The sequence below is a fragment of the Jaculus jaculus genome, chromosome 10 (assembly GCF_020740685.1).
Source record: "Jaculus jaculus isolate mJacJac1 chromosome 10, mJacJac1.mat.Y.cur, whole genome shotgun sequence".
Taxonomy (NCBI): Eukaryota; Metazoa; Chordata; class Mammalia; order Rodentia; family Dipodidae; genus Jaculus; species Jaculus jaculus.
This window is the reverse complement of record NC_059111.1, coordinates 90,505,835-90,533,197: the sequence shown is the minus strand read 5'-3', so window position 1 is coordinate 90,533,197 and position 27,363 is coordinate 90,505,835. Positions and strand designations below refer to the sequence as shown.

General features: G+C 41.1%; 1 protein-coding gene across 6 annotated transcripts in view; it reads right to left on the bottom strand.

Moving 5' to 3' along the window:
• The window catches only part of Nrf1 (nuclear respiratory factor 1), a 144,435-nt gene that overhangs the window by 66,866 nt on the left and 50,206 nt on the right, over window positions 1-27,363 (bottom strand). For 3 of the 6 annotated variants that reach the window (XM_045160487.1, XM_045160485.1, XM_045160488.1), the window contains exons 2-6: window positions 23,257-23,403; window positions 21,540-21,768; window positions 21,375-21,410; window positions 12,935-13,049; window positions 7,556-7,682 (exon numbers count right to left, since the gene is read on the bottom strand). In XM_045160487.1, coding sequence (XP_045016422.1) covers window positions 7,556-7,682; window positions 12,935-13,049; window positions 21,375-21,410; window positions 21,540-21,762 — 501 coding nt within the window. In that variant the 5' untranslated portion in view covers window positions 21,763-21,768; window positions 23,257-23,403. The remainder of the gene's footprint in view (window positions 1-7,555; window positions 7,683-12,934; window positions 13,050-21,374; window positions 21,411-21,539; window positions 21,769-23,256; window positions 23,404-27,363) is intronic. The other 3 variants (XM_004661214.3, XM_004661213.2, XM_045160486.1) reach the window with 2 other exon arrangements.

Sequence of the window (27,363 nt, the reverse complement as noted above, 5' to 3'; positions counted from 1 at the left end):
CAGGACCCATGTTAGCCAGATGCACAAGGGGGCGCACATGTCTGGAGTTCGTTTGCAGTGGCTGTAGGCCTTGGTGTACCCATTCTCCTCGTCCTCCTCTCTCCCTCTCTCTCTCTCTGTGTGTCTCTCTATCAAATAAATAAATAAAATAATTGTTTTAAAAAAGAAGGGATGGGAAATTAACCTGCTTTCCTGCATTATCTCATGGAGAAAAAAAGGAAGGACCATGGCTGTCACTCTGCAGGCTGGTGAATCTGGCTATTATCTCTTGCACACATAGCAGCCCCTTGCCTTTTCAGTCAGCAAATTATTTAGCACCACTTACAGGGCTGGGGAGATGGGTCAGTGGTTAAGGTACTTGCCTGCAAAGCCCAATAACGCAGGTTTGATTCCCCAGTACCACGTAAAGCCAGATGTACAAAGTGGCACATGCATCTGGAGTTCCTTTGTAGTGGCACTATGCCCAATGCACTCATTCCCTCTTTCTGTATGCAAGTAAAAAGTTTAAAAAGCCACTTAAAATAAAACCAGCTGAGCTGGGTATGGTGTACACACCTTTAATCCCAGCACGTAGGAGGCAGACTTAGGAGGATTGCCATGAGTTTGAGGCCCCTCTGAGACTACATAGTGAATTCCAGGTCAGGCTGAACTAAAGCAAGACCCTACCTCGAAAACAACAATCAATCAATAAATAAATATAAAAACAGTCGATCCTGGGTACCAGTGCTATGTAAAGTTTTTGAAATGCCATCATTTAACATTTACTGAACACTTATTCCATTCCAAGTACTACATAAATGATTTCAATTAATCACCAAAGCAATTATAAGGAAAATACTATCATAACCACTTCACAGATTAAGAAAACTGAAACAAGATGGGCATGGTGGCACACGCCTTTAATCCCAGCACTCAGGAGGCTGAGGTAGGAGGATTGCTGTGAGTTCAAGGCCATCCTGAGACTACATAGTGAATTCCAGGTCAGCCTGAGCTAGAGTGAGACCCTACCTCGACTCCCCCCCACAAAAAAAAAAGAAAATTGAAACAATAAACTCAAGTAACTTCCTCCAAAACATACAAATGGTAAGAAGTATAATTGGAAATTAAATTAATTTTGATTTAGCTTCAAAGCCTAAATATTTAATAATTCACTATCATTTCAAAAACAAACAACAAACAAACAAACAAAAAAAACCCACCTCCTACAAATCCCTCACTTTGTAGAGGGTAAAGCCCAAGCTTCTCAGTCCACAATTCCAACCTCTTTAATCCTCACTTTTCCAATACTACTGTTTCCAGATAAAGCTGTGCCTGCTCAGCACTGTTGACTATGTGAAGGGTGCCCCTCCTGAGTTCCTAGCAGAACAGTCTCCATTTATTTGTGGTTTCTGTTACTTAAGGTCAACTATGGCCCTAAAATATTAATATTGTCTTGATTCAATTACAATTACAATTACAATTATAAGTTTTTATTACAGCTTACTGCTAAAATGATTTTATATTAGTTACTATAGTGAATTTCTTATGTGCCTGGTTTTTAAATTAAATTTTATCAAAAACATGCACATATAGTAAAAATATACATGTAGTTTTTAGTGCTGACTAGTTTCAGGCATCCACTGGGGCCCAGGAATATATCATTCCCCTCATCCCTAAATAAACTCAGGGAGGCCTCCTGGGTCCTTGACTCACCTCGCTCCTACTTTAGCTGGCCAGCCTCCTGGTGTTCTTTCCTGTCTCTGGGTCTTTAATTCTGCTTTCTCTCCAAATATTCACTTTTCAAGATCCAACGCAATTCCCCATGCTCTGAAAAAACATTCCCCAAATATTCTTGCCAAATATTCTTGTCTTCCTGGGGCTGGGGTGATAACTCAGTGATTAAAGGCATTTGCTTGTAAAGCCTACTGGCCCAAGTTCCCCCATGTATGCACAAAGTGGCCCATGTGTCTGGAGTTAGTCTGCAGTGGCAGGAGGCCCTGTTGCATCCATGCTCTCTGCCTATCTCTCTCTTTCAAACAAGTAAATAAAAATGTTACAAATGATCTTCCTGTTTTAAATTTCCAGTCACAAATAATCATGTCACTTATATTATTATCAGAATAGATTTTACATGAGTGCACGAAATTATTGACTTTTTCTTTTCTTTTTTTTTTTTTTTTTTGGTTTTTCGAGGTAGGGTCTCACTCTAGCCCAGGCTGACCTGGAATTCACTATGGAGTCTCAGGGTGGCCTTGAACTCACGGCAATCCTCCTACCTCTGCCTCCCGAGTGCTGGGATTAAAGGCATGAACCACCATGCCTGGCGAGATTATTGACTTTTTAATTTGTATCATGTATCATGAAATATTTCATGTACTTAGACACATATAGTAGTATATTCACAAGCATTTTCATCACTACCAGATATGAAGATTGTTCACAACATTTACAGGAGACATTAGAATTCTAGACCTAGAGAGCTCTTCAAAAGGTCCCATAAAGATATTTTAAAAAGGTAGCTGGGCATGGTGGTGCACGCCTTTAATCCCAGCACTTACTCGGGAGGCAGAGGTAGGAGGATCACAGTGAGTTTCAGGCCACCCTGAGACTCCACAGTGAATTCCAGGTCAGCCTGGGCTAAAGTGAGACCTTACCTCAAAAAAACCACAACAGTATTAGATGAGTCTATGTAACAGTGCTAATCTGTGTAGGAAGTAAGTAAATGAGCAATACAGCTTTCTTCAAAGTACCTTTCTCTCTCCCCCATGCCATCTCTTTTTTGGAGACAGTCTCTCACTGTGAAGCATGAACTGGACTTGAGTTTGTGATCCTCCTGCTTCTGTTTCCCCTGTGCAAGGACTGGAACTCAGAGCCTTCTGGATGCTAAGTAAATACTCTACCATTGAGCTACATGCCCAGCCCCAGGAATTATGTGTTTGTCTGCGTGTTTACTTAGGGGAGTGCATGTTCACGTATGCGAGTGCAGGCACATACGTGTCAGTGTGTGGATTCAGAGGACAGTCATGGGTGTGGGTAAAGCTGGGTCTCTAGTTGTTCTCCACTGGGTTTGCTAGGCCAGCTTGCCCACAAGCTCACAGATGGTTCTCCTGCTCTATCTCTTTTCTCACTGCAGGAGTGCTGGGTTACAGGTCCTTGTACTACATGCAGCACCTGGCTTTACGTGGGGTTCTGCTTCTTTTTCCCCCTTTTTTTTTGTGTGTACGTGAAAGAGAGAAAATGGGCACACTAGGGCCTCTAGCCTCTGCAAACGAACTCCAGACCTTATGTAGGTATTCGCGAACTGAACCTGGGTCCTTAGACTTCACAAGCAAGCACTTTAACCATTGAGTCATCTGTCCAGGCCAGGAGTCTGAACTAAGCTACTCATACTTGTGCGGCAAACGCTTTATCCACTGAGCCATCTCTCCAACCCCCTCAGCTATTACTTTTAAAAAATGTCTCCACATTTTACATAAATGATGTCATAAAAATATATATAAATGGCGAGCCAGGTATGGTGGCACATGCCTTTAATGTCAGCATTTGAGAGGCAGAGATAGGAGGATCACTGTGAGTTCAAGGCCAGCCTGAGACTACATAGTGAATTCCAGGTCAGCCTAAGCTAGAGTGAGTCCCTACCTCAAAAAAAAAAAAGAAAAAGAAAAAGAAAATCTCACACACACACACACACACACACACACCCCAGTCCACTTACCTATCAAGAAAAGGACAGAAGGAAACTGCCAGGAAGTTAGTTGGTGACAACTTGAGGGCTACCTCTTCCCTGACTTTGAGTGATTATCAGACCTGTAAAACTGGCTAATCAGGACTGGAGAGATGGCTTAGCAGCTAAGGTGTTTGCCTTTGGAGCCTAAGGACCCAGGTTCAGTTCCCTCAGCACTCATGTAAGCCATATGCACAAGGTGTTACACGTTGGAGCTTGTGTGTAGCAGCTGAAGCATACCCATTCTCTCTCATAAATAAATAAAAAATTCAAAAACTAAAACTGGCCAGTCATATCCAGTGGTCTTCATCTAAACACTAGGGTTATGGTTCTGAGGAAAGAGCATGCTTCTTCTTGGGAAGTTCTTTGTTCCTCAAGAAATAGTTTTAGAAGCTGGATGTGGTAGCTCATGCCTTTAATCCCACCACTTGGGAAGCAGAGGTAGGAAGATCGCCATGAGTTCAAGGCTACCCTGAGGCTACATAGTGAATTCCAGGTCAGTCTGGGCTAGTGAGACCCTACCTCAAGAAACCAAAAAAAAAGGGAAAGAATTTTTAGGCCTATTCCTTCAAATCTTATGATGGCCTATGATATAGTACAATGACTCAGAAAAGATGCCTCAGAGCACAACTCTTAACTTTACCATGTGGCATCAGTGTTCCTCCTAACACTTTTTCCTAAATATTTTATATATAGCAAAGATATTAGATCTGGAAAACAATTTTCCTTAAAAGTAGAGGCTCTGTTTGTTTGTTTGTTTGTTTTTCTTTCCCTAAATGTACCCACTTCTTGGGGTTAACCTCAATCTCTTGGGCAAGACCAAACTAGCCTGTCTAGACATTGGTGTTTATACTTTACTATGGGAGCCAAGCCTTTACTAAGAATGAGACTCAAAAGGACCCAAACATTTAGTGGAGATGTTCTGGAGGCCTTTTAACTTGCTTTGTTTCAAGAATCAGAGGCTGAAGGAGCCCAAAGGTTTGAACTGCTCAGGGTGTTAGATCCAAAAGTGTGGACCTTGAGAAGCCTTGAATTTGTGGGTAAGGGATTCTCACTTCCCATCATAAAAAATAGACATGATATATATAGCTCATGAACCTGATGGTGCCTCTATTCTGTCACATACTCAACAAATATTTCTTATTTTCTTTTTTTAAACAATATTTTATTTATTTATCTAGAGACAGATAGAGAGAATATGGTGTGCCAGGGCCTCTAGCCACTGCAAACGAACTCCAGATGCTTGTGCCACCCTATGCATCTGGCTTACATGGGTCCTGGGGAGCTGAACCTATGTCCTTAGCCTTTGTAGACAAATGCTTTAAAGGCTAAGCCATCTCTCAAGCCCTATTTCTTATTTTCTATATGCTTGGCACTGTGCAGAGGAACAACCAGAGGGGAGAGTGGGCAAATTATCAATGACAATATTCCATTATTGTGCTACTCAAGTCACAGTTGGGAAGAATAAATGATAATCCTATCTTCCTCACTGGACAGCAGTAGAAATGTACTAAAGTTGACTGGCACATATAAAATGTGTCATGAGGAGCATGGGAGGTGATAGAGTTATAAAACACATATAATTACAAAGGTAAGGGTCTAATTACAAATTGGAATAAGTATTATGAAGGATGATATAACTTAACTTCAATTTCTCAAAACTTTTTCTGTTGTTATTTTTCAAGGCAGGATCTTAGTCTAGCCCACACTGACCTTGAACTCACTCTGTAGCCTCAGGCTGGCCTTGAGCTCACAGCAATCCTCCTACCTCTCCCTCCAGGATGCTGGGTGTGCATCACCACCATCAGCATAAAACTTTTTTTTTTAAATTTGGAGTATTTACCTAGCCCACCAGTAAGTCTTCATAGGTCATATTACCCTTATTAATAGCAGCAGCCCTGTTTTGCCTTTTCAACATTGTTGAAAAGACATACCAAGATTTCCTAGGTGCCAACAGTGTGACTACAAGGGCTGCTCACCAGGAGCCAGTCCAAAGTCTTCTACACAAAGGTCCTACTATACACTTTAATTCTAGGGCCTCAGAGTTTTTAGGAAAACTCAAAACAAGGCTCAAAAATGTTACGAAATAAGCATAAGATTTCTGGGATAAGAACGTTTTAAAAAAATTCAGGAATGGAGAGTTGGCTTGGTGGTTAAAGCATTTGCCACAAAACCAAAGGACCCAGGTCTGATTACCCAGGACCCACATAAGCCAGATGCACAAGGTGGCACATGCATCTGCATTCCCAAGGATATAAGCCATATGCACATAGTGGTATCTGCATCTAGAGTTTGTTTGCAGCAGCTGAAGGCCCTGGTGTGTCCATTCTTACTTGCTCATAAATAAAATAATTTAAAAAAATATAGCCAGGTATGATGGCGCATGCCTTTAATCCCAGCACTCAGGAGGAAGAGGTAGGAGGATTGCCATGAGTTTGAGGCCACCCTGAGACTACACAGTGAACTCAGATCATCCTGAGCTAGACTGAGACCCTACCTCCAAAAACAAACAAACATATATATATATATATATATATATATATAAAATAAAGTACCCAAGCATGGTGGCATAAGCCTTTAAATCCCAGCACTCAGGAGGCAGAGGAAGGAGGGGCGCCATGAGTTCAAGCCCACTCTGAGACTACATAGTGAATTCCAGATCAGCCTGGGCTAGAGCAAGACCCTACCTTGGGAAAAAAACAAATCCTATCAGCTGATTACTAATTATGAGCATGGGAGACATCTAATGTCATTTGGCACTAATAAATTAGCCTAATAAAACCAAAATATATTTAAAATCTTCAAGTGCCCTGTCCCTTCCCAGTAGCCCATATTAGCCTCAAAGCCAATATCTACGTGTCTCCACTTTCCAAGTGCTAAGATTACAGTAATGCACAGCTATAACTAAACATTTTCAGAAAACTTTCTTCTATTTAGGATTAAAAGTTATTTTTGAGAAAGAGGTGTAATTTTGCAGTGGCAAACTATAACTTTTAGAAAATTAATAATGGATAGCTTATAGACAAAATATTCAAACATATTATGAAATTAAAGTGCTATCAATTGTTTTGTTGTTCTTTTGTTTTTCTGAGGTAAACCTCACTCTAGCCCAGGCTGACCTTAAATTCACAATGTAGTCTCAGGGTGGCCTTGAACTCATGGCAATCCTCCTACCTCATCCTCTTATCTCTACCTACTGAGTGCTGAGATTAAAGGCGTGCACCACCACACCCAGGTTTTGTTTTTGTTTTTGTGTTTTTTTTTTGGTTTAGAGGGAGATTTTAAATATGTATTCAAATATCGATTAATAACATGCTTGTAGGCTTGTGTTAACAGCATTTTGTTTCAGATATAAATCAGTAATATTCTTATAAAATTTTGCATTTATATTGTTTCTTTCTTTTCTTGTGTGGTAATAGGGATGGAAACCAGGGCCCTTTGCATGCTAGGCAAGTACCCCACCACTCAGTTGCATTAGTGTCTCGGGGAGGGGGCTTTCTGAGGCAGGGTCTCACTCTTGCCTAGTCTGCCCTACATCTTATGGTGGCCCCGCCTACCTCAGCCTCCCAAAGGTATATACCACCACGCCCAGCAGCACTGGTTTCTTAACAAACAAAACACCGTCTTTTTTCCCTTGTACCTGGTGAGGTAGATTATCTTGCTATAGGAAGCAGAAACAGTGATGATTCTTCTGTTTTGATCTGTATGAAGTGGTTTAAAAACTACTCATCACCTTCAACCCCTGAACAAGGGGAAGAAAGAAATGCTACGACTGGCCTAGAAAGAGGATTAGAAGGCAGTAAGCTATACAAAGCAAAGGACATCTGAGAACACAGCTTAGCTTTGACTTACCACATTCTCCAAAGGTGCCGCGCCAAACACTTTAAAGACAGGGTTAGGTTTGGAGGGTGAGATACAGAGAACAATAGCTTGTTGTCCCACTCGAGTAGTATATTCATCTAATGTGGCCCTAAGTTTCCTAAGTCAGAATGAAAAGAGAATAAAAAGTCACAGATGATAGAAATGCAGTGACATAAACAGAAAAACTTACTCTGATTTGTGACATTCTTATCAGATATGCATTCTTTTACCCAAAATATGAAAAAAAGGAGTATGAGGTATAAAATTATGTCAGCAGAAATACATACATACCTTTATTTTAAGCCCATCAATGTAAGGGTTTACTGTGGATTGTGCCCTGGGGCATAGCCATGACAATTTGGAATACAATAAGCATGAACCTTCCTGATTTTAGCAACACCAATCACTACTACTTGAAGTATGAGGATTACTGCTGAGATGGGCTTCTTTATAGTATCTCATGAGCAACACAGTGAGCTCAGACAACTAGCTTCTAGTTTCTTTTACTGACATAGTCATTCCTTATTTTTCACCAACACAGTTTTATCCAAAAAAAATACTTTAGAAATGTTGTGGCTGGGGGCTGAGGGAATGGCTTAGTGGCTAAGGCATTTGTCTGCGAAGTAACAGGACCCACGGAAGCCAGATGCACAAGGGGGAGTGTGCACCTGGAGTTCATTTGCAGTGGCTGGAGGCCCTAGCATGCCCATTCTCTCTTCCTCTCTATCTGCCCCTTCCCCTCTCTCTCTTTCTCTCAAATAAATAAGTAAAATACCTTTAAAAAAATGCTGCAAAAAAAAAAAAAAACTGTTGTGGCTGCATATATAACTTACTTATTTTCAGTTTTTGGAGACAGGGTCTCATGTAGCCTAGGCTAGCCTTGAACTCCCAGATCTGCCTGTGCTACAATTACATGTAAGTGCCACCATGCCTGGCTTTGGCTTCAGATTTAATTGTGTTATAGGCAAACCTACAGTATTTTATAAATGAAGTTGAAATGAAAATATAGTGGGCCTGCATATCTATGGGAATCTGTTCCAAATATTCTATTTGATGCCTACAACAAACCCACAATGCACTCTATTTTTCTTCCTATACATACTTAACAAGGATAAAATTTAATTTAAATTAGACTCAGTAAGAGATAATAATAACTAATCATAAAAACAATTACAACAAAATGGAACCAGCCTAGATGCTCTTCAGCTGATGAACTGATAATGAAGATGTGGTATATTTACTTGATGGAGTTTTATTCAACTGTAAAGAAAAGTGAAATTGTGAAAATTGCAAGGAAATGGATGGATGTGGAAAAGAATATACTAAGTGAGGTAACACAGGCTCAGTAAGTCAAATGCTGCATGTCCACTCTCATATGTGGACCCTAACTTCAAATGTTTAGATTTGTATGAGTTGGAATAAAAAATGAGTACAGACCAGGAAGGGGCTAGGAGGGTGGGAAGAGAGTGAGTGGAGAAGACTTACGGGGAAGGACTTTAAGACAGGTAGAGGCAGAGAGGAGGGGATGGTGGACAGGAGGCTATGGGAAGAGTAATAAAAATTTAAGATTTATGAATAAGCAATATAGAAACCTACTCCTTTGCTAATGAAAAAAATTTTAAACAAAAAGACAGTTTGTGCAGAAGTATCTTGTGGAAGTGGATAATGTTGTGCCCAGAGGCCACAGATTGTTACTAGAAAAATTTCAGTGCCAAGACTTCCAGTGAATTGTTGGCCAGGAAGGTCCCTGATACCCCCAAAACATTATAGGCTACTGCCAAGGCTCTTGATTTCCCACCAGAACTAGACGGTAAGACTACTGCTGAAGACTCCACACGCCTGGGCTGCAGATAACTGGGAAATCAAGCTGGAGCTGAGCTGGAAGCCTCCTCCCCGTTGACTAGCTATGAGGATGTTAGAAATACCTATGCATCCTATTGTAGGAGAAAAGTCAAAGGGTCTTAACCAGCAGTGGACTCTGCAGGCTTTATGGCTGGCCAGCCAGCCAAATGTACCAACTGGTGCAATGGTGGCTCTCTGATTGGACTCGAGGCCTGCTTCATGGGAGGGAGTTCCTGCCTGGTACTGAAAACCTAATCAAAAGTCTGTGGCAGGGCTGGAGAGATAGGTCAGTGTTTCAGGCTTTTGCCTTCAATGCCTAACAACCCAGTTCGATTCCCCAGTGCCCCCATAAAACCAGATGCACAAAATGGAACATGGACCTGGAGTTCATTTGCAGTGGCTAGAGGACCTGGCTTGCCCATTGGCATGCTCTCTCTGTCTCAAAAATAAATAAATAAATGCCCATATAGTAATGCTACTCTCACTTTTGGTTAGGGAAGTTTCTTTTAAGACGGCGATGACTAGTGGGGTGACTCAAAACTCACCACAGCCCACCAAAGTGCTCAGAAGCGGAGTGCTCAGCACTAAGTGAGACATCTCCATCACACTCTCCAAAGCTCAGGGACCATTACAGAAGAGGTGGCATAAAGAATATAAGAACCAAGGGCTGGAGAGATGGCTCAGTGGTTAAGGCGTTTGCCTGCAAAGCCAAAGGAGCCTGGTTTGATTCTTTCTCCAGGACCCACATAAGCCAGTGCACAAGGGGTACATGTGTCTGGAGTTTGTTTGCAGTGGCCAGAGTCCCTGGCGTGCCCATTTTCTCTCTTTCTCTCTCCTGCCCTCCCTCTCAAATAAATAAAGAAATAAATAAGTAAATATTTATTTATTTTATTTTTTTTTTTGGTTTTTTGAGGTAGGGTCTCACTCTGGTCCAGGCTGGCCTGGAATTAACTATGTAGTCTCAGGGTGGCCTTGAACTCTCGGCGATCCTCCTACCTCTGCCTCCCAAGTGCTGGGATGAAAGGCGTGCGCCACCACACCCGGCTTAATAAATATTTTTTTAAAAAAAGAATATAAGAACCAAAGGAAGGGGAGAAGTATTCACAATACTGTCTTCCAGACACAAAATGGCCTTGATATCCATAACTTCATAGTGCCTGACACTACCTAAGACTGCATAATAGGAGGGGGGAAATGATGGCATCAAAACTGAAAAAAGATTAGTTGGAAAGAAGGGATTCAGTGGGGAAGGGATTTGGGAGGGGGAAAAGGGATGGTGGTGGGGATTCTGATTATGGCAGATTGTTTATATTCAAAAGAACAAAGCAATTTCAACAATATAATGTAATAAAAGTTATCTAAAACATGAACTATTTATTCTAAAGCTTTCCATTTAATATTTTTGGGCTGTGGTTGACCTAAGATAACTCAAAATACAGAAAGCAGGGCTGGGGAGATAGCTTAGCTTGTACTTAGCTTACCCTTGCTTGTAAAAAGCCTAATAGCCTAGGTTCTATTCCCCAGTACCCATGTAAAGCCAGAGGTACAAAGTGACACACGGGTCTGGGAGTTCATTTGCAGTGGCAAGAGGCCCTGGAGCACCCATTCTGCCTCCTCCCCCTTGTCTCTGCTTGCAAAAAAAAAAAAAAAAAAATTAAAAACATAGAAAGCAAACCTTCCAATATGAGACTATTGTATAGTAGCATTATCTTCGTTGGTCTGGACTATTACAGTAATCTCTTAATTGCTGTCTTCCCATTCTTGTGGCCCCAGAGTTTTCTCATGATGTCAGATTATGTCATTCTCTAGTCAAAGGCCTTCACTGACTTCCCACCTGTGGTAGTTTGAATTGAATGTGATAGTGTAAATGCATGGTCTATAGGCTCAGGTGTTTTATTAAAACAGAGTTTGCAACTTCAAGCCCTCAGCAGGCAGATTCCTGCTACAGAGGGCTTGTCACTGACTGGGAGAAGATCTGACCCCAGCCAAAAAGTATAAAGAGAGAAGTTTGAGTGCTTCATGCCTGCTTGTGGTGTTCGGGGCTGTTGGGGTTTTCTTGAGGCTCTCTGCTTGGATGTATGGAGTAAGCAGCTTCTCCTGCCATCCCTGGATCTGTAAACTGAACTAAATTCCTTCCTCCCGTAATCTACGTGTGGTTTGGTGTTCGTCCCAGCAACGTGGAGCTGACTACACCATCATCTCATTCAGATTTTGAGCTAGGCCTCACCATAGAGCCCAGCCTGGCCTTGGACTTGCTATGTAACTAAGGCAAGATTTGAATTAATGATATTCAGCCTCTTGAATACTGGAATTATAGATTTGCACCACCACACCTGTCTGAGTTTTACTTTCTCTCTCTCCCTCTCCCTCTAGATTTCAGGTTGTAGAAGACAAAGAAATATAAGATTTTTTGTGTGTGTGTGGAAAGGGGTTAGTTTTTGAGACAAGATCTCACTCTATAGCCCAGGCTGGCCTCAAACTCATTTTATAGCTGGCCTTAAACTCGTGGCAATTCTCCTGAGCACCAAGATTACAATGAATCACCGGACACGGATAGGAGAATTTTTGACAGGGCTTTCCTCTAGTAGTCTGACTGCCCTCTCATACCCATTTTCAATCTCTCTCCCTCCCTCTCTCTGTGCATGTGTGTTTGCAAATTAAAAAAAAAAAATAGGACTGAAATATGGCTAAGCAGTTAAGGGACTTGCCTGCAAAGCCAAAGGCCAGGTTTGTTTCCCCAGAACCCACATAAGCCAGATGCACAAGATGGTGTATACACCTGGAGCTTGATTGCAATGGCTGGAGGCCCTGGTGTTCCCATATTCTCTCTCTCTCTGCCTCTTTCTCTCAAATAAATAAATAAAAATATTTTCAAAATCATTTTAAAGGAAATAGAGCTGGGCATGGTGCACACTTTTAATCCTAGCACTTGGGAGACAGAGGTAGGAGGATTACTATGAGTCTGAGGACAGCTTGAGACTACATGGTGAATTCCAGGTCAGCCTTGGCTAGAGACAGACCCTACCTAAAAAAAGAAAGAGAAGAGAAGAGAAAAGAAAAGAGAAGGAAAGAGAAGAGAAGAGAAGAAAGAAAAGAGAAGGAAAGAAAAGAAATGAAAAGAAAAGAAAAGAAAAGAAAAGAAAAAGAAGAATAAGCTCTTTAAGGGAGGAAGTTTGTGGTTTGCTGGTTATAGTCCCAATGCCTAGACCGCTCCCTGGCAAACATCAGGCACACAAACTATTTCTGAACTGACTTGATGATTATATCCATTCCATCATAGTTCTAGAGTATCATCATTCAATTTCATGGGGCGTTTCCATATCTAAATCTGAGGTAGGAGAATCACCATGAGTTTGAGGACAGCCTGGACTATAGTGAGACCCTGCTTCAAAATGAATCAAGGAACAAGTGAGTGAGTGAATGAACTCTCATCAAGGACTCCACCCTAGTGTTGTGAGGAACCCAGGAATGGATGTTCTAGCTTTGAAACACACACAAGCATCTTAGGAATGGCAAGGGAGCCCTCACCGAAGCAAACGTGTTTGCTGTCTCTTCCTGATAGAAGGATTAGACTCAAACACATGAGGCCGTTTCCGCTTCTTCCCTGTTGCCACAGCAGCGGCAGCAGCCATTCCCACAGGACCTGAAATAATAAGTATTTGCTGAGATTAGGCAGGAGACTGCAAAGGTACAAGACAGAAAACAATATGCTGTCAGTGAATGCACAATGTTTCTGATAGTATTACCATACTTCATTATTGCTTCATATGAATTATGTTGTGATTTACCAATAAAATTTACAAGTCTTTTTAAAAAGCACTTTTTCACCATTTACCATCTTGGATTTTTGTTTGTTTGTTTGGGTCTCACTCTAGGCACTCACTCTGTAGTCCCAGGCTGGTCTGGAGCTGATGGCAATCCTCCTACCTCTGCTTTCCAAATCCTGGGATTAAAGGCGTGTGCCACCACACTCAGCTCAAACTGCATTTTTATTTCTGAGTCCTCTTCCTATTATTACTCCAAGACATTGCCAAATTAAGGAACCTGGAGAAAATCACTCCCAGGTGAACTCCAACATCTCATACTTCCCAAAGATACTACCGTTCTGTTATGCACACTAATGTAAGTCCTCATAACAAAATTTTAAGAGTAGCTGGGCGTGGTGGCGCACGCCTTTAATCCCAGCACTTGGGAGGCAGAGGTAGGAGGATCACCGCAGGTTCGAGGCCACCGGGAGACTACATAGTGAAATCCAGGTCACCTGAACTAGAATGAGACGCTACCTCAAAAAAAACATAAGAGTGAAATGTATCACTAACAATCATAAACACAATATTGTATGGAAGATCTCTAGAACTTCTTCACCTTACATAACTGAAACTATCTCTCCCTTTTTTTCCCTCCCCTTCCTTTCAATTTTTTCAAGATAGGGTCTCATGTACATCAGGAGGCTGGCTTTGAACATGACCACTATGTAGCAAGGGTGATCTTAAACTACTGATACTCCAGCCTCTCTACCTTCCAAATACTTGGATTACAGGTGTAAACCACCAAGCCCTCACACCCGTCCTCCCCCACTCATTCCTATGTTAGGGCTTAAGATCTTGAGATGGAGCCTACCTCCTGGTCCATGCTAAGTAAGCATTCTAGATCTAGCACAAATGGCTCAGCTAACCACTAAGTTACATTCCCTGACACTATCTTTTGAACACCAACTCCTCATACTTACCTCCACTCAGCCCTAGAAGCCACCATTCTATTTTATGCTTCTATGAATTTAATGATTTAGAATGCTCATGTAAGTGTAATCAGGCATTTTTATCTTCCTGTGATTGGCTCATTTCCACTGCATAATGCCTTCAAGGTTAATCTATGTTGTCACAAATGGTAAGATACCTCTCTTCTTAAGGTTGAATATTCATGTGAGTGTGCATGTGTGTACACACACACACACACACACACACACACACGGCTGTAACATTTTCTTTAGCTTTTCATCCACTGGTGAAAATTTAAGTTTTTGCATCTTGGCTACTATATGTGAGACATCAATGAACTTGGGAGTACAAATACCTCTTTGGGATGCTGATGGATAAGCCAGGCATGGTGGCGCACGCCTTTAATCTCAACACTCAGGAGGCAGACGTAGGAGGATCGTTATGAGTTCAAGGCCACCCTGAGACTCCATAGTGAATTCCAGGGCAGCCTGAGCTAGAGTGAAACCCTACCTCAAAAAAACCAAAAAATAAATAAATAAATAAATAAGGGCTGGAGAGATGGATTAGCAGTTAAAGTGCTTGCCTGCTGAAGGACCCATGTTTGACTCTCCAGATCCCACATAAGCCAGATGCACAAAGATGAGGCGAGCAACAAAGTCGCACATGCCCACTAGGTGGAGCAAGCATCTGGTGTTCATTTGCAGGGCAGGCCTTGGTGGTACACCAATTATCTCCCTCTCTCTAAAATAATAAATTAAATAAAAATATTTAGCCCTTTCCATAGTATTGGTACTATTTTGTATTACCAGAAACAGTGTGCAAGGACACAAGTGTTTCAGTGTTGTCAACCCTCATTAGCTTTTGTACCTTCAATAATAATCACCATATTTGATATGAGGTGTTATTTCACTGTGTTTTCCATAATGATGAGCATCGTTTCATACCTGTTGGCCATTTGTATATCCTCTTTTGGGAGATGCCTATTCAAGTCCTTTGACCATTTTAAAAACAGTTCACATATTTATTTTTGCTACTGAGTTCTAAAATGCAATAGTTTATTATGAAAACTTTTTTTAAAATTTTTATTTATTACTTGGAAGCAGAGAGAGAGACAGAGAAAGCCCAACAGAGGGAAAATGGGCATGCCAGGGCCTCAAGCCACTGCAAATGAACTCCAGATGCATGTGCCCCTTGTGCATCTGGCTTACATGGGTCCTGGGGAACTGAACCTGGGTCCATTGGCTTCGCAGTCAAATGCCTTAACCACTAAGCCATTTCTCCAGCCTTTTGTTGTTTTGTGAAGTAGGGTCTTGCTCTAGCCAAAACTGACCTGAAACTCACTCTGTAGTCGCAGACTAGCCCTGAACTCCCAACAATCCTCCTTTCTGTGTCTCCCAAGTGCTAAGACTAAAGGCGTGTGCCACCATACCCAGCCATCTGGAAAATTTTTACACATATAAGCAAAGTTGAAAAGAACTTTAGGAAGATGGCTCAGTGGTTAAAGGTGCTCACTTCCAAAGCCTATCAACCAGGTTTGATTCCCTAATATCCATATAAAGCCAAATACACAACGTGGTTCATGCATCTAGAATTTGTTTCATGTGGCAAGAGGTCCAAGGGTGTTCATATTTTCTCTCTCTCTCAAATAAAATAAATAGATAAATCAGTAAATAAACTGTAAAAAAGAACTTAAGTTTCTTATAAGAAAATTTTTAAGCATTTCTCTAAATATTTCAGCAGTCAAATCATTAGTTACATTAGTCCAAGATGTTTTTGCAATGTTTTTCTTAAGGTATAATTTACTTACAATGAAATCTACAAATCTGCAATTCTCTACTAAGGTGTTATCTGCAAGGCTGGAAAAATGGCTTAGCAGTTAAGGTGCTTGCCTGCAAAGGACCCAGGTTCAGTTCTCTAGTACCCACATAAGCCAGATGCACAAAGTGGCACATGCAGCTGGAGTTCACTTGCAGTGGCTAGAGGCCCTGGTATGCCCATTCTCTCTCCCTCTTTCTTTCTCAAAAAATAAATAAATAAAGCATTTAAAAGAGAAAGAGAGAAAAAGTATCTCAGAGCTTAGCGTGGTGGCTCACACCCTGGGGTGGTTTCGTTCAGGTGTCCCCCATAAACTTTGGTGTTCTGAATACTAGGTTCCCAGCTGATGGAGATTTGGGAATTAACACCTCCTGGAGGGAGTGTATTGTTGGGGGAGGGCTTATGGGTGTTATAGCCAGTTTCCCCATGCCAGTGTTTGGCACTCTCTCCTGTTGCTATGGTCCACCTTAAGTTGGCCAGGGGGTGATGTCCACCCTCTGCTCATGCCATCACTTTCCCTGCCATCATAGAGCTTCCCCTCAAGCCTGTAAGCCAAAAGAAATCTCTTTTTCCCAGAAGCTGTTCTTCATTGGGTGATTTCTACCAGCAATGCAAACCTGACTGCAACACACCCTTTTTATTTATTTATTTATTTATTTTTAAGTTTTTCAAGGTAGGGTCTCACACTATTCCAGGCCAATCTGGAATTCACTATGTAGTTTCAGGATGGCCTTGAACTCATAGCAATCCTCCTACCTCCGCCTCCTGAGTGCTGGGATTAAAGGTGTATGCTATCATGCCCAGCCAAGTTACTGATTTTTTGTTGTTGTTGTTTATATTTTTTGAGGTATGGTCTCACTCTAGCCCAGGCTGATCTGGTGTGAGCCAAGCTGGGCATAGTGGTGCATACCTTTAATAAAAGGAGAAAGAAGAGAAGAAGGAGGAAGAGAAGAAGAAACAAAACACTGTAAAGAAAGCTCAAGAACCAGATGCAGATACCGGTTACCTCAGACATTCTCAAGGCAGGAATTACATGTACAGGTCATATGACTCTCTCCATTTCAATGTGTTATCCTATTCCTTATCACTTCACAGAAAGTAAGGGAATAAATTTAACTTTGCTTTTAGAAAAACAAAGGTCTTTTGAAATTAATATTGGGTAGACCTGGTGGTACTCAGGCTTGGGAGGCAGAGGTAGGAGGATTGCTGTGAGTTCGAGGCCAGCTTGGAACTACAGAGTGAGTTTCATTTCAGGTCAGCCTGGGCTAGAGGACACCCTACCTTGAAAAAACAAAAAATCACAAAGAAGGGAGGGAGGGAGGGAAGGAGGGAGGGAGAAGAAAGGAGGGCTGGAGAAATAGCAGTTAATGCATTTGCTTGCAAAGCCAAAGGATCCAGGTTCAATTCTCCAAGACCCACATAAGCCACCTGCACAAGGTAGTGCATGTATCTGGAGTGTGTTTGCAGCAGCTGGAGGCTCTGGTATGCCCACTCTGTTTCTCTTTCTCTCTCCCAAATAAATAAAAATTTAAAAATTTTTAAAAAGAGAAAAGGAAGACAGAGGGAAGGAAAATTCATATTGGGTACTGTTATCAAAAGAGGTTGACTCAGGCTGGAGGGATATCTTAGCAGTTAAGGTGTTTGTCTACAAAGCCAAAGGACCCAGGTTTGATTCCCCAGGACCCATGTTAGCCAGATGCACAAGGGGGCGCGTGCATCTGGAGTTGGTGTGGAGGCCCATTCTCTCTCCCTCCCTCTTCCTCTCCCTCTTTCTCTGTCAAATATGAATAAATAAATACATAACTAAAATAAAGAGGTTGACTACCTTGAGACATTATTTTGTTTTACTACTACTTAGGTTTTCTGCCTTGAAATTCAAAATCAGGAACTGAATGAACTGAAAAGAATTAGAAACTTTTTTTTAATGTTTTTGTGGTAGGGTCTCAATGTAGCCTAGCCTGGCCTTGAACTCACAGCAATCCTCCTCCTACCTCTGCCTCCCAAGTGCTGGGATCAGAGGTGTGCAGTACCACAGCCAACTTCAGAAACATTTTTGAAAGGCAAACGTGTATGATGAATGCTATATGCCTACTCCTCAGAAAACTCTTGCAGCTAGTACTAAGTAGAAAGAACAGAATTCAATCACAAATTCCAGGAAATACAGCATGGCCCTCTGCAGCCTCTGCAATTCTTTTTTGCCAGTTTGTTTATGGGATTATAGGCATGTGCTGCCACGCCCTGCTGCATCTGCAAATTCTCTGCCATACATAGCCCCTAAGCCCTGCATGGTTTAAGCCATGTAAACTCTCTTCTATCATTCTGTCTCTTAGCTCACAACGCTCAACCACAATGGGCTCCTGTCCAGCTCTCATCTGTTAAGTGCTCCTTTCAAAATTTCCTTCCTCCGTCTGAGATGCCCTTTCGTGGCACTTCCCTGTTCTAACACCTGCCAGTCACATCTCCCCACTCAGAGACCACGCAACATGAAGCAACAGTCTGCGGCCTCATCTCCTTGTTCCGTTACTTCAGCTCATTATCTTCAAGAATCCACGCTATTTTCTATTTTTTTTTTAACTTTACTGTGTGTACCTCACCTCTCTTCCACCATTAGACCAAGAGATCCTTCAGGAGTATGCTCTTATTTATTGAATCTATGCCCACTAATATAGAAAATGCTTTAATTCCTCAGTAATTGTTGAATGGTGAAATGGCAACTAATTTCTGTAAGTTAGGCTTCCAGATTTTTTAGCTTTTTATTTTATTTATTTTTTTTGGTGAGGTAGGGTTTCACTGTAGCCCACGCTGACCTGGAATTCACTATGGAGTCTCAGGGTGGCCTTGAATTCACGGCGATCCTCCTACTTCTGCCTCCCGAGTGCTGGGATTAAAGGTGTGCGCCTCCATGCCTGGCTTTTTATCTTTTTTGAGACAGGGTCTCTATATTGCCAAAGTGGATCTCCAACTCTTGGGCTCAAATGATCCTCCTGAATTATTGGGACTATAGGCATGGGTGGATGGTCTTTTGATCCCTCCCTCCCTCCCTTTCTTGTAATTTTGGGAATGGAACCCAGGGCCCTGGAACTACACCCCTGGCTACCTTTCTTGATCTTCACACTATGACAATGCAGAACAGCAGTAGAATAAAATCATGTTTCATAAGCATCTTCCTCTGTAGTAAAGTTGACCTAAATTCATTGTATTAGGATGCCCTCTTCTGGGATGTATAAGAATTTCACAAGATCTGTTACAAATATTTGAGGTGTTTTGCCCCTGGGCCTTATTTGTGCTCCCCCTGCCCCCTTGAGGTACCAGGGATTGCATATGCTAGACAAACAAATGCTCTACTATGGGGCTACACCCCCAGCTCCTCCCTTATTTTTTAAAGTCAACATTCCAGAAATAACACAGTGAATAATAACTGGTAGTGTAAGATTATTCCTCATTGCATCGTCTACCTCCCCTTATATATAGTTCATATTTTAACCACTGAACCATCATCACCTCAGCACAGTACAGCATATGTTTTCAATGGAATATTCTGGCTATTCCTGATCACTGATTTCCTACTCAAATTTTCCTAAACAGCTTCTAAGCTGAGTACTCCTTATAAAACACTAGACCCACTCAGGCATGGATCTGCATGAGGAGTTCTCACCATAATGCTAATTATACAAGGGTAAACAGTATTAAAAACCAATCAACCTGCCAGGCATGGTGGCGCACACCTTTAATCCCAGCACTAGGGAGGCGGAGGTAAGAGGACTGCCATGAGTTCAAGGCCACCCTGAGACTCCATAGTAAATTCCAGGTCAGCCTAGGCTAGAGTGAGACCCTATCTCGAAAAACCAAAAAACAAAACAAAATGGAAAAAAAAAAAAAAAAAAAACAGTCCAGACAGGCACTTGAGAGTCAGAGGCAGGAGAATCAGAAGTTCAAAGTCATCCTCAGCTACATAGGGAGCTTGAAATCAGCCTGGGATACATGAGAACAAATCTTAAAAAAAATAAAAATAAGGGCTGGAGAGATGGCTTAGCAGTTAAGGTGCTTGCCTGCAAAGCCAAAGGACCTCGGTTCGATTTCCCAGGATCCACGTAAGCCAGATACACACAGTGGTACATGCATCTGGAGTTCGTTTGCAGTGGCTGGAAGCCCTGACGTGCACATTCTTTCTCTCTCGATCTCTCTCTCTCATAAATAAATAAATAAAATTTTAAAAATAAATATAAAAATAAGGGCTGGAGAGATGGCTTAGCAGTTAAGGCGCTTGCCCGCAAAGCCAACAGGCCCAGGTCTGATTCCCCAGGACCCACGTAAGCCATCTGCATGAGGTCGTGCATGTGTGTGGAGTTCATACACAGCGGCTGGAGGCCCCAATGTACCCATTCTCTCTCTTTCTCAAATAAATAAAAATAAATACATAAAACATAAGGTAAAACAATTAAAAAAAAAAACAAATATAACAACATAGCTCAGCTTTAAGTCATTTAATACTCCAGAAAAAAAAAAAAATCTCAAAACCTGAAACTGGATTAAGACAAGCCAGGATTGCTAGTGCCCTCAGCACTACTGGCAGAAGCAAACAAAAATAACCCGCAGCATTAGCCCAGACCTGGAATTGTTTTTAAATATCTATTTGAGAGAGAGAGAGAGAGAATGGGCACACCAGGGCCTCTAGCTATTGCAAACGAACTCCAGACGCATGCGCCACCTTATGTATCTGGCTTACGTGGGTCCTGGGGAATTGAACCGAGGTCCTTTGGCTTTGCAGGCAAATGCCTTGAAAGCTAAGCCATCTCTCCAGCCCCCTGGAATTATTTTTAAAACTAATTTTCCAAACAACTATTAAGCATTCATTCACTATAACCATTATATGAAGAGAGTAGCCAATGAGAACTGATCTAAAAACATATAATAAGAAACAAACCCACAATTACCTCACAAAGTTAGCTGACCATACAAACTATAAAATTATTTGTTTACTTTACTTGTGGAAACATAAAAGCTTTTTTGTTTTTTTTTTAACCAAAACTAAAAACCTTTACCATGCAAATTTGTGCAGGAAGGAAACTGGCACTAGAAATTTTAGGACGAGGCATAGAACTCAGTGGTCTAACACTTGTTTAGTATGTACAAAGCTCTGAGTTTGATCCCTAGCACAGGAAGGAAAAGAGCCAGTAACAATAAAAAGTTTTTAATCTTAAAAATGTTTAAGTCTAAATATATCAGCCTCTACATTTAATATGAATGTAATAAGTCCTTCAGGTAAAAACTAAAAGATTATTAGAATGGACAAGAAAACAAAACCCAAACTATAACACTAGTATCAAATGACCATAGAACTCAACTCTCAAAGAACAGGCTAAAATTGGAAATACAAGGCTTTTAAAAAAATGTGGTGAAGGGCTTGGGGTGTAGCTCAGTGACAGAGTACTTGCCTAGTATATGCGAGGCCCTGGGTTTGATCCCCAGCACTGAAAAAAAAAATGATGAAAATAAATGTGAGAGTGCTTGAATCCTAGACTCTTTCAGATAGGAATAATACCACAAGTTAAGAAGAGAAGGAAGAGGAGGAGGAACTTCCAGACCAAATGAAACATTACCTGCCGCAGCCAGATGGGCAGTTACCTCATCAGCTGCCGTGGAGTTGAGGATGTCTGAGTCATCGTAGGAGGTGTCCTCGGGGGAAGAAGGGGAGTCTTCGTCAGCACTGAGCATACTGTGCTCAGTGTAAGTGGCCACGTGGACCTGCTGCACTTGTTGGGCCACTGCATGGGCTTCTATGGTAGCCATGTGTTCAGTTTGGGTCACTCCGTGTTCCTCCATGAATATCTGTTGCCAGAAAGAAGAACAGGATTGGCATGTGACATAACACAATGCTGAACCTGGAACATTGTTCTCTGATTTTACTCTTACCAAGGCATGAGAAATAGAAAGTACAATTCAAATATGAACCAAAAAATATACGGTGTTTTCCTTATTTGAAATCATTTTGATGGAAATTCACTATACATATATATTAATAATCAGGTCACAAAACATTAAATACCTTTGATCTGTATACTTAAACATAGGGTGATACTTAAAATAGCCCAGTGTACTAGCATTTTGATATTGTAACATAAAAACACTAACATTTTTTTATTTCAAAGATAAATAAATGGGAGTAGAAAGCGCTCAATATAATAATAATCCACTGTTTTTCTGCTTACAAAACTGCTTTCTATACATCCTACAATGATCTAATACTTTATTATAAAGCAGTAAAAGCTTGCTCTCCCATCATCATCATTTTTTTTTTTTTTTTTTTTGAGGTAGGGCCTCACTCTAGTCCAGGCTGACCTGGAATTCACTACTCTCAAGGTGGCTTCAAACTCATCACATCCTACCTCTGCCTCCTGAGCACTGGGATCAAAGGCATGTGCTACCCTACCCATCATAATCTCTTAAAGTTCATTATTCTGAAAAAAATTTGTAACACACAGGCATGTAGACTTAAAATAAAAATTGGATTATATATGTTTGCCTTTCTCATGTATGTGGACATTTTGGCATGCTAAAGCATACAAATAGGGCTAGAGTGATGGCTCAGTGGTTAAGGCGCTTGCTGGCAAAGCCTAACAGCTGGGTTTGATTCTCTAGTACCTATGTAAAGTCAGATGCACAGTGGCGCGTGCATCTGGAGCTCGTTTGCAGCAGCAAGAGGCCCTGGTGTGCCCATACTCATAGTCTCTCTCTCTCTGCTTGCAAATAAATAAAAGTATTTTTCTGTTTTTTTGTTTTCCGAGGTAGGGTCTCACTCTAGCTCAGGTTGACCTGGAATTCACTATGTAGTCTCAGGGCAGAATCGAACTCCTATCTCTGCCTCCTGAGTGCTGGGATTAAAGGTGTGTGCCAGCACAACCGGCAATAAAAATGTTTTAAAAAAACATACAAATAATCCCAGCATGGCACTTGGGAGGCAGAGGTAGAAGGATCACCATGAGTTCGAAGCCACCCTGTGATTACATAGGGAATAATTCCAGGTCAGTCTGGGCTAGAGCAAGATCCTACCTCAATAAACAAAAAACAAACATAATAAGCCCAATAAATAGTTATAGAATATTTTATTGTATGGATCTGCCTCAGTTTATGTAACCAATCACCTACTGATGAAGTAAGGCTACTTCCAAATTTTTGCTGTTAAAAATATCAGTGCAGTGAACATTCTTGTGCACAAAATTCTGTGTACTGGTTCCTAAAAGAAAACGAAAACAAAAACAAAAAAAACTTTAAAACAGAACTACTATATGATCCAGCAATTTTACTTCTGGTACTTACCCAGAAGAATTGAAAGCAGGTCTCAAAGAGACACGAGTATGCCCATGTTCATAGCAGCAGTATTCCCAACAGCCGAAAGGTAGAAGCTGCCCGAATGTCCATCAATGGGCGAATGGGAAACAAAATGCGGACCACATATTACTCTGCCTTAAAAAGGGGGGAAATGCAAATTAGGGATAAAGAGGAATTTCCTCAATTTTAGATAAAGAACATAAACTAGAAACTTTCCCATTAAAATCAGGAGCAAGACAAGAATGGCTCCTCTCACCACTCCTTTTCAACATGACACTGGAACTTCTAGTTCATGCAGTAAGATAAGAAAGGAAAGATGGGACTGGAGAAAGGGCTCAGGTAAGGTACTTTCCTGCAAAGCTTAATGACCCAGGTTTAATTCCCCAGTACCCATGTAGCCAAGATGCACATGCAGCTAGAATTTAACTGCAGTGGGTGAAGCCCCTGGTACGCTCACTCTCTCCGCCTGTCTCTCTATCTCACTCTGCTTGCCAATAAATAAATAATAAAATTTTTTTTAAAAAAAAGGAAAGACAGAGGAGGGGGTAAAGAAAGACAAGAAGAGGGGAGGAGAAAGAAATAAAAGGAACTGATAGGACGTAAAACACAGATGGCATGATTTTCAGTGTATAAAATCTACAACAGCTGGGTGTGGTGGCGCTCAGAAGGCCTAGGGAGGAGGATCTCTGTGAGTTTTAGGCTAACCTGAACTCAATAGTGAGTTCTAGGTCAGACTGGGCTAAAGTGAGACCTTCCTTGAAACAACAGCATCAACATCAAACGACCATGAAAAGAAATCCAATTTGATTATAAAATAAAGCCATTACAGAATGCCACCAGTCAAAAACAATTCAGGGGTTGCAGAGATGGCTTAGCAGTTAAGGTACTTGCCTGCAAAGCCTAAGGACCCACGTTCAACTCCCCAGATTCCATGTAAACCAGATGCACAAGGTGACACATGCACAAGGTAGTGCATGTGTCTGGAGTTTGAATGCAGTTGCTGGAGGCCCTGGTGTGCCAATTCTCTCTCATTAACAAAAAAAAAAAGATTCAGACATGGGTGTACACTATGTAAAAATTTTGTATGTATCAATAAAACATGATGTGGGACAGCAAAAAAAAAAAACGATTCAGAATTACTCAATTGTTATTTGTACTCCTTTCTACACTTTTTTTTCCCCCTGCTTGAAGTCATCTTCCAGGCCCTGGATCTCTGTGGTACAGTACCACCATAAATAAACCCACACCTTCACCGTCATTACTCCAGACGAAGTTCTGGGAAAATGATGTGTATTTAATAGACACACACAAAAAAGAAAGAAAAACCAGGATAAAAAATTAACTAGCTAATTGAGATGAGGAGGGGATATGATGGGGAACAGAATTTCAAAGAGGAAAGTGGGGGGGATATTTTTATAATCATGGAAAGTGTTAATAAAAATTGAGAAAAAAAGTTAACTAGGATTCTTTGTAATGTTCTTGTAACTTTTTTAAAAAGCCTAGAATGGTTGCATATTTCCCTTTTTATATTTATTTGTTTATATATTTTTGTTTACTTATTTGATGTACTAAGGATGGAACCTGTGATAAGTTTCTAAGAAAAAAATTTAAATGAGGGACCTGGTAAGGTGCCCTAAAGTTTCTTTCACAGTCTGTTTCAGAGTGTCTTAAGGGATCCATCCTATGATCTGTACTTATCCAAAATGTAATTTAACATGCTAAGTCACACAATTAAACATAATATGTAAGAGGAAGATACCAATGAAGTGCTATTTTCCCATCCATTTCACTGTTGTAGTCGAGGAGACAAATTGCTCAGGGCATTTTAGAATTCTGAGTACTTCAAATTGTTTTTAAATGGTTTGGGATTAGATGGCATCTAACTGCTTTTCAAAGGGATTTGTATGCTATGTGCTTGGCATAATGGATTCCAAGTCTTTACTCCAGAGTACAGCTCACAGCATAAATCAATAAGGGCTGTCTGGCTCAGGCTTGTCACTCCTGCCTATGGCTTCTCTTTCCACTGTCCCCACCCCTACTTCACCCTCCAGCTTCTCTAACCATTTGTATCTTGCATGCACATTCTACAAAGCAATGGGCAAATATATTTCTGGCTTCTCTGAACCACAGTGATATTTATAAATGTCTTCATAAAAACATAACCTAAGCAGGTTGTCTAGTCAGACATGACTGAATACATGAACTGCTGCAGATGATCAACCGCATTCCCTAGGTCAGTTTTACTAAAGCATTTCAGTTTTCATCCTCAAGTAAACAGATTCTCAGGCTAGCAAAACTGATGGTTATAGGGGAATCCCCAAGGCAAAACTGCATGTTAAGACAGCACACACTCTTACACAGATATACAGAAACCCTGAACAATTTATTTAATAGTCACTAAGCCACAATTCTGTCATTGTGTTTAAAATGAAAAAAGAAGATAGCATATATCAAAAGGATTATGTGAGGATTAAATGAGATGATCCAGATAAAGTGAGGACCACAGTGCCTGGCACATAAGTGTTCAACATCATGATGTCAGAATCCACGTGATTCTGTCCTTCTTGGCTCATTGCCTGCTTAGTCTCCCAAGCACTGTGCTGCAATTTCTTCTTGAAAATTTATTTTATTAGCATACAAATAATCACGTTTCATTATGCTATTTTTATTTATTTATTTGAGAGAGACAAAAAGGCAGATAGAGAGAAAAAGGGAGAGAGAGAGGGAGAGGGAGAACTGGCAAAACAGAGCCTCAGCCTCTACAAACAAACTCCAGATGCATGCGCCACCTTGTGCATCTGGCTTACGTGGGTCCTGGGGAATTGAACCGAGGTCCTTTGGCTTTGCAAGCAAGCACCTTAACCACTAAATCATCTCTCTAGTCACCATTATCCCATTATGTTTTTGTTGTTGTTGTTGTTTGTTTTTTGAGGTAGGGTCTTGCTCTAGCCCAGGCTGACCTAGAATTCACTGTGTAGTGTCAGGGTGGTTTCGAACTTATGGCCATCCTCTTACCTCTGCCTCCTGAGTGTTGAGATTAAAGGTGTGCACCCATGCCGGGATACATTATGCTATTTTCTTTTCCTTTTCTTTTTCTTTCCATCTTTCCCCTCGTCCCAACACAGTCTGATGCCATACTACATGTATCTTTTAGTCTCCCATCACCCTGCTACTCTCTCAGGCCATGTTGAATTATAGCCCATATTCAAGTCTCACATCCCAAATTACATATACACAAATAGTAAAGTTAGAGTCCACTATGAGACAACATGCCATTTTTGTCTTCCTGGGCTTAAGTTACTACCTCAGTATATTTTTTTCTAATTCTACTCATTTTCCTGCAGATTTAATGACTTCAGTTTTTTTCTTACAGCTGAACAGAACTTCACTATGTATATGTCCCATAATTTCATTATCCAGTCATCTGTTAATGGACGTTTAGGCTGATTCCATTTAGCTACTATGAATATAGCAGCAATGAACAGGGTTGTCCAAGCATCTCTGTGGTAGAATATAGGGCCCTTCAGCTATATGCCCAGGAGTGGTATAGCTGGGACATATGGTACTTCAGGTTTTAGTTTCTGAAGAAACTTCCACAATGAATTACACCAGTTTATACTCTCCAATAATAAGAGTTCCACTTAGCAGGGTGTGGTGGTACATGCCTTTAATCCCAGCACTTGGGAGGCAACGGTAGGAGGATCACTGTGAGTTCAAGGCCACCCTGAGACTACAGAGTGAATTCCAGGTTAGCCTGGGCCAGAGTGAGACCCTACCTCAAAAAAATAGAATCTAGAATATGCAAAGAACTATTAACAAACAAACAAACAAACAAAAAACACCCAAAATTCAAACTGTAAGTCAATAAATGAGATAATGAAATGAATGGCAGTTTTCAAAAAAAAGAAAATTTAAAAATTGTTCTAGGGGCTGGAGGGATGGCTTAGCGGTTAAGGTGTTTGCCTGCAATGCCAAAAGACCCCAGGACCCATGTAGTTCGTATGCAGTGGCTGGAGCCCTGGAGTGCCCATTCTTCTCTGTCTCTCTCTCTCTCTCTCTTTTCTCTGTCAAGTAAATAAATAAAAATAAAATATT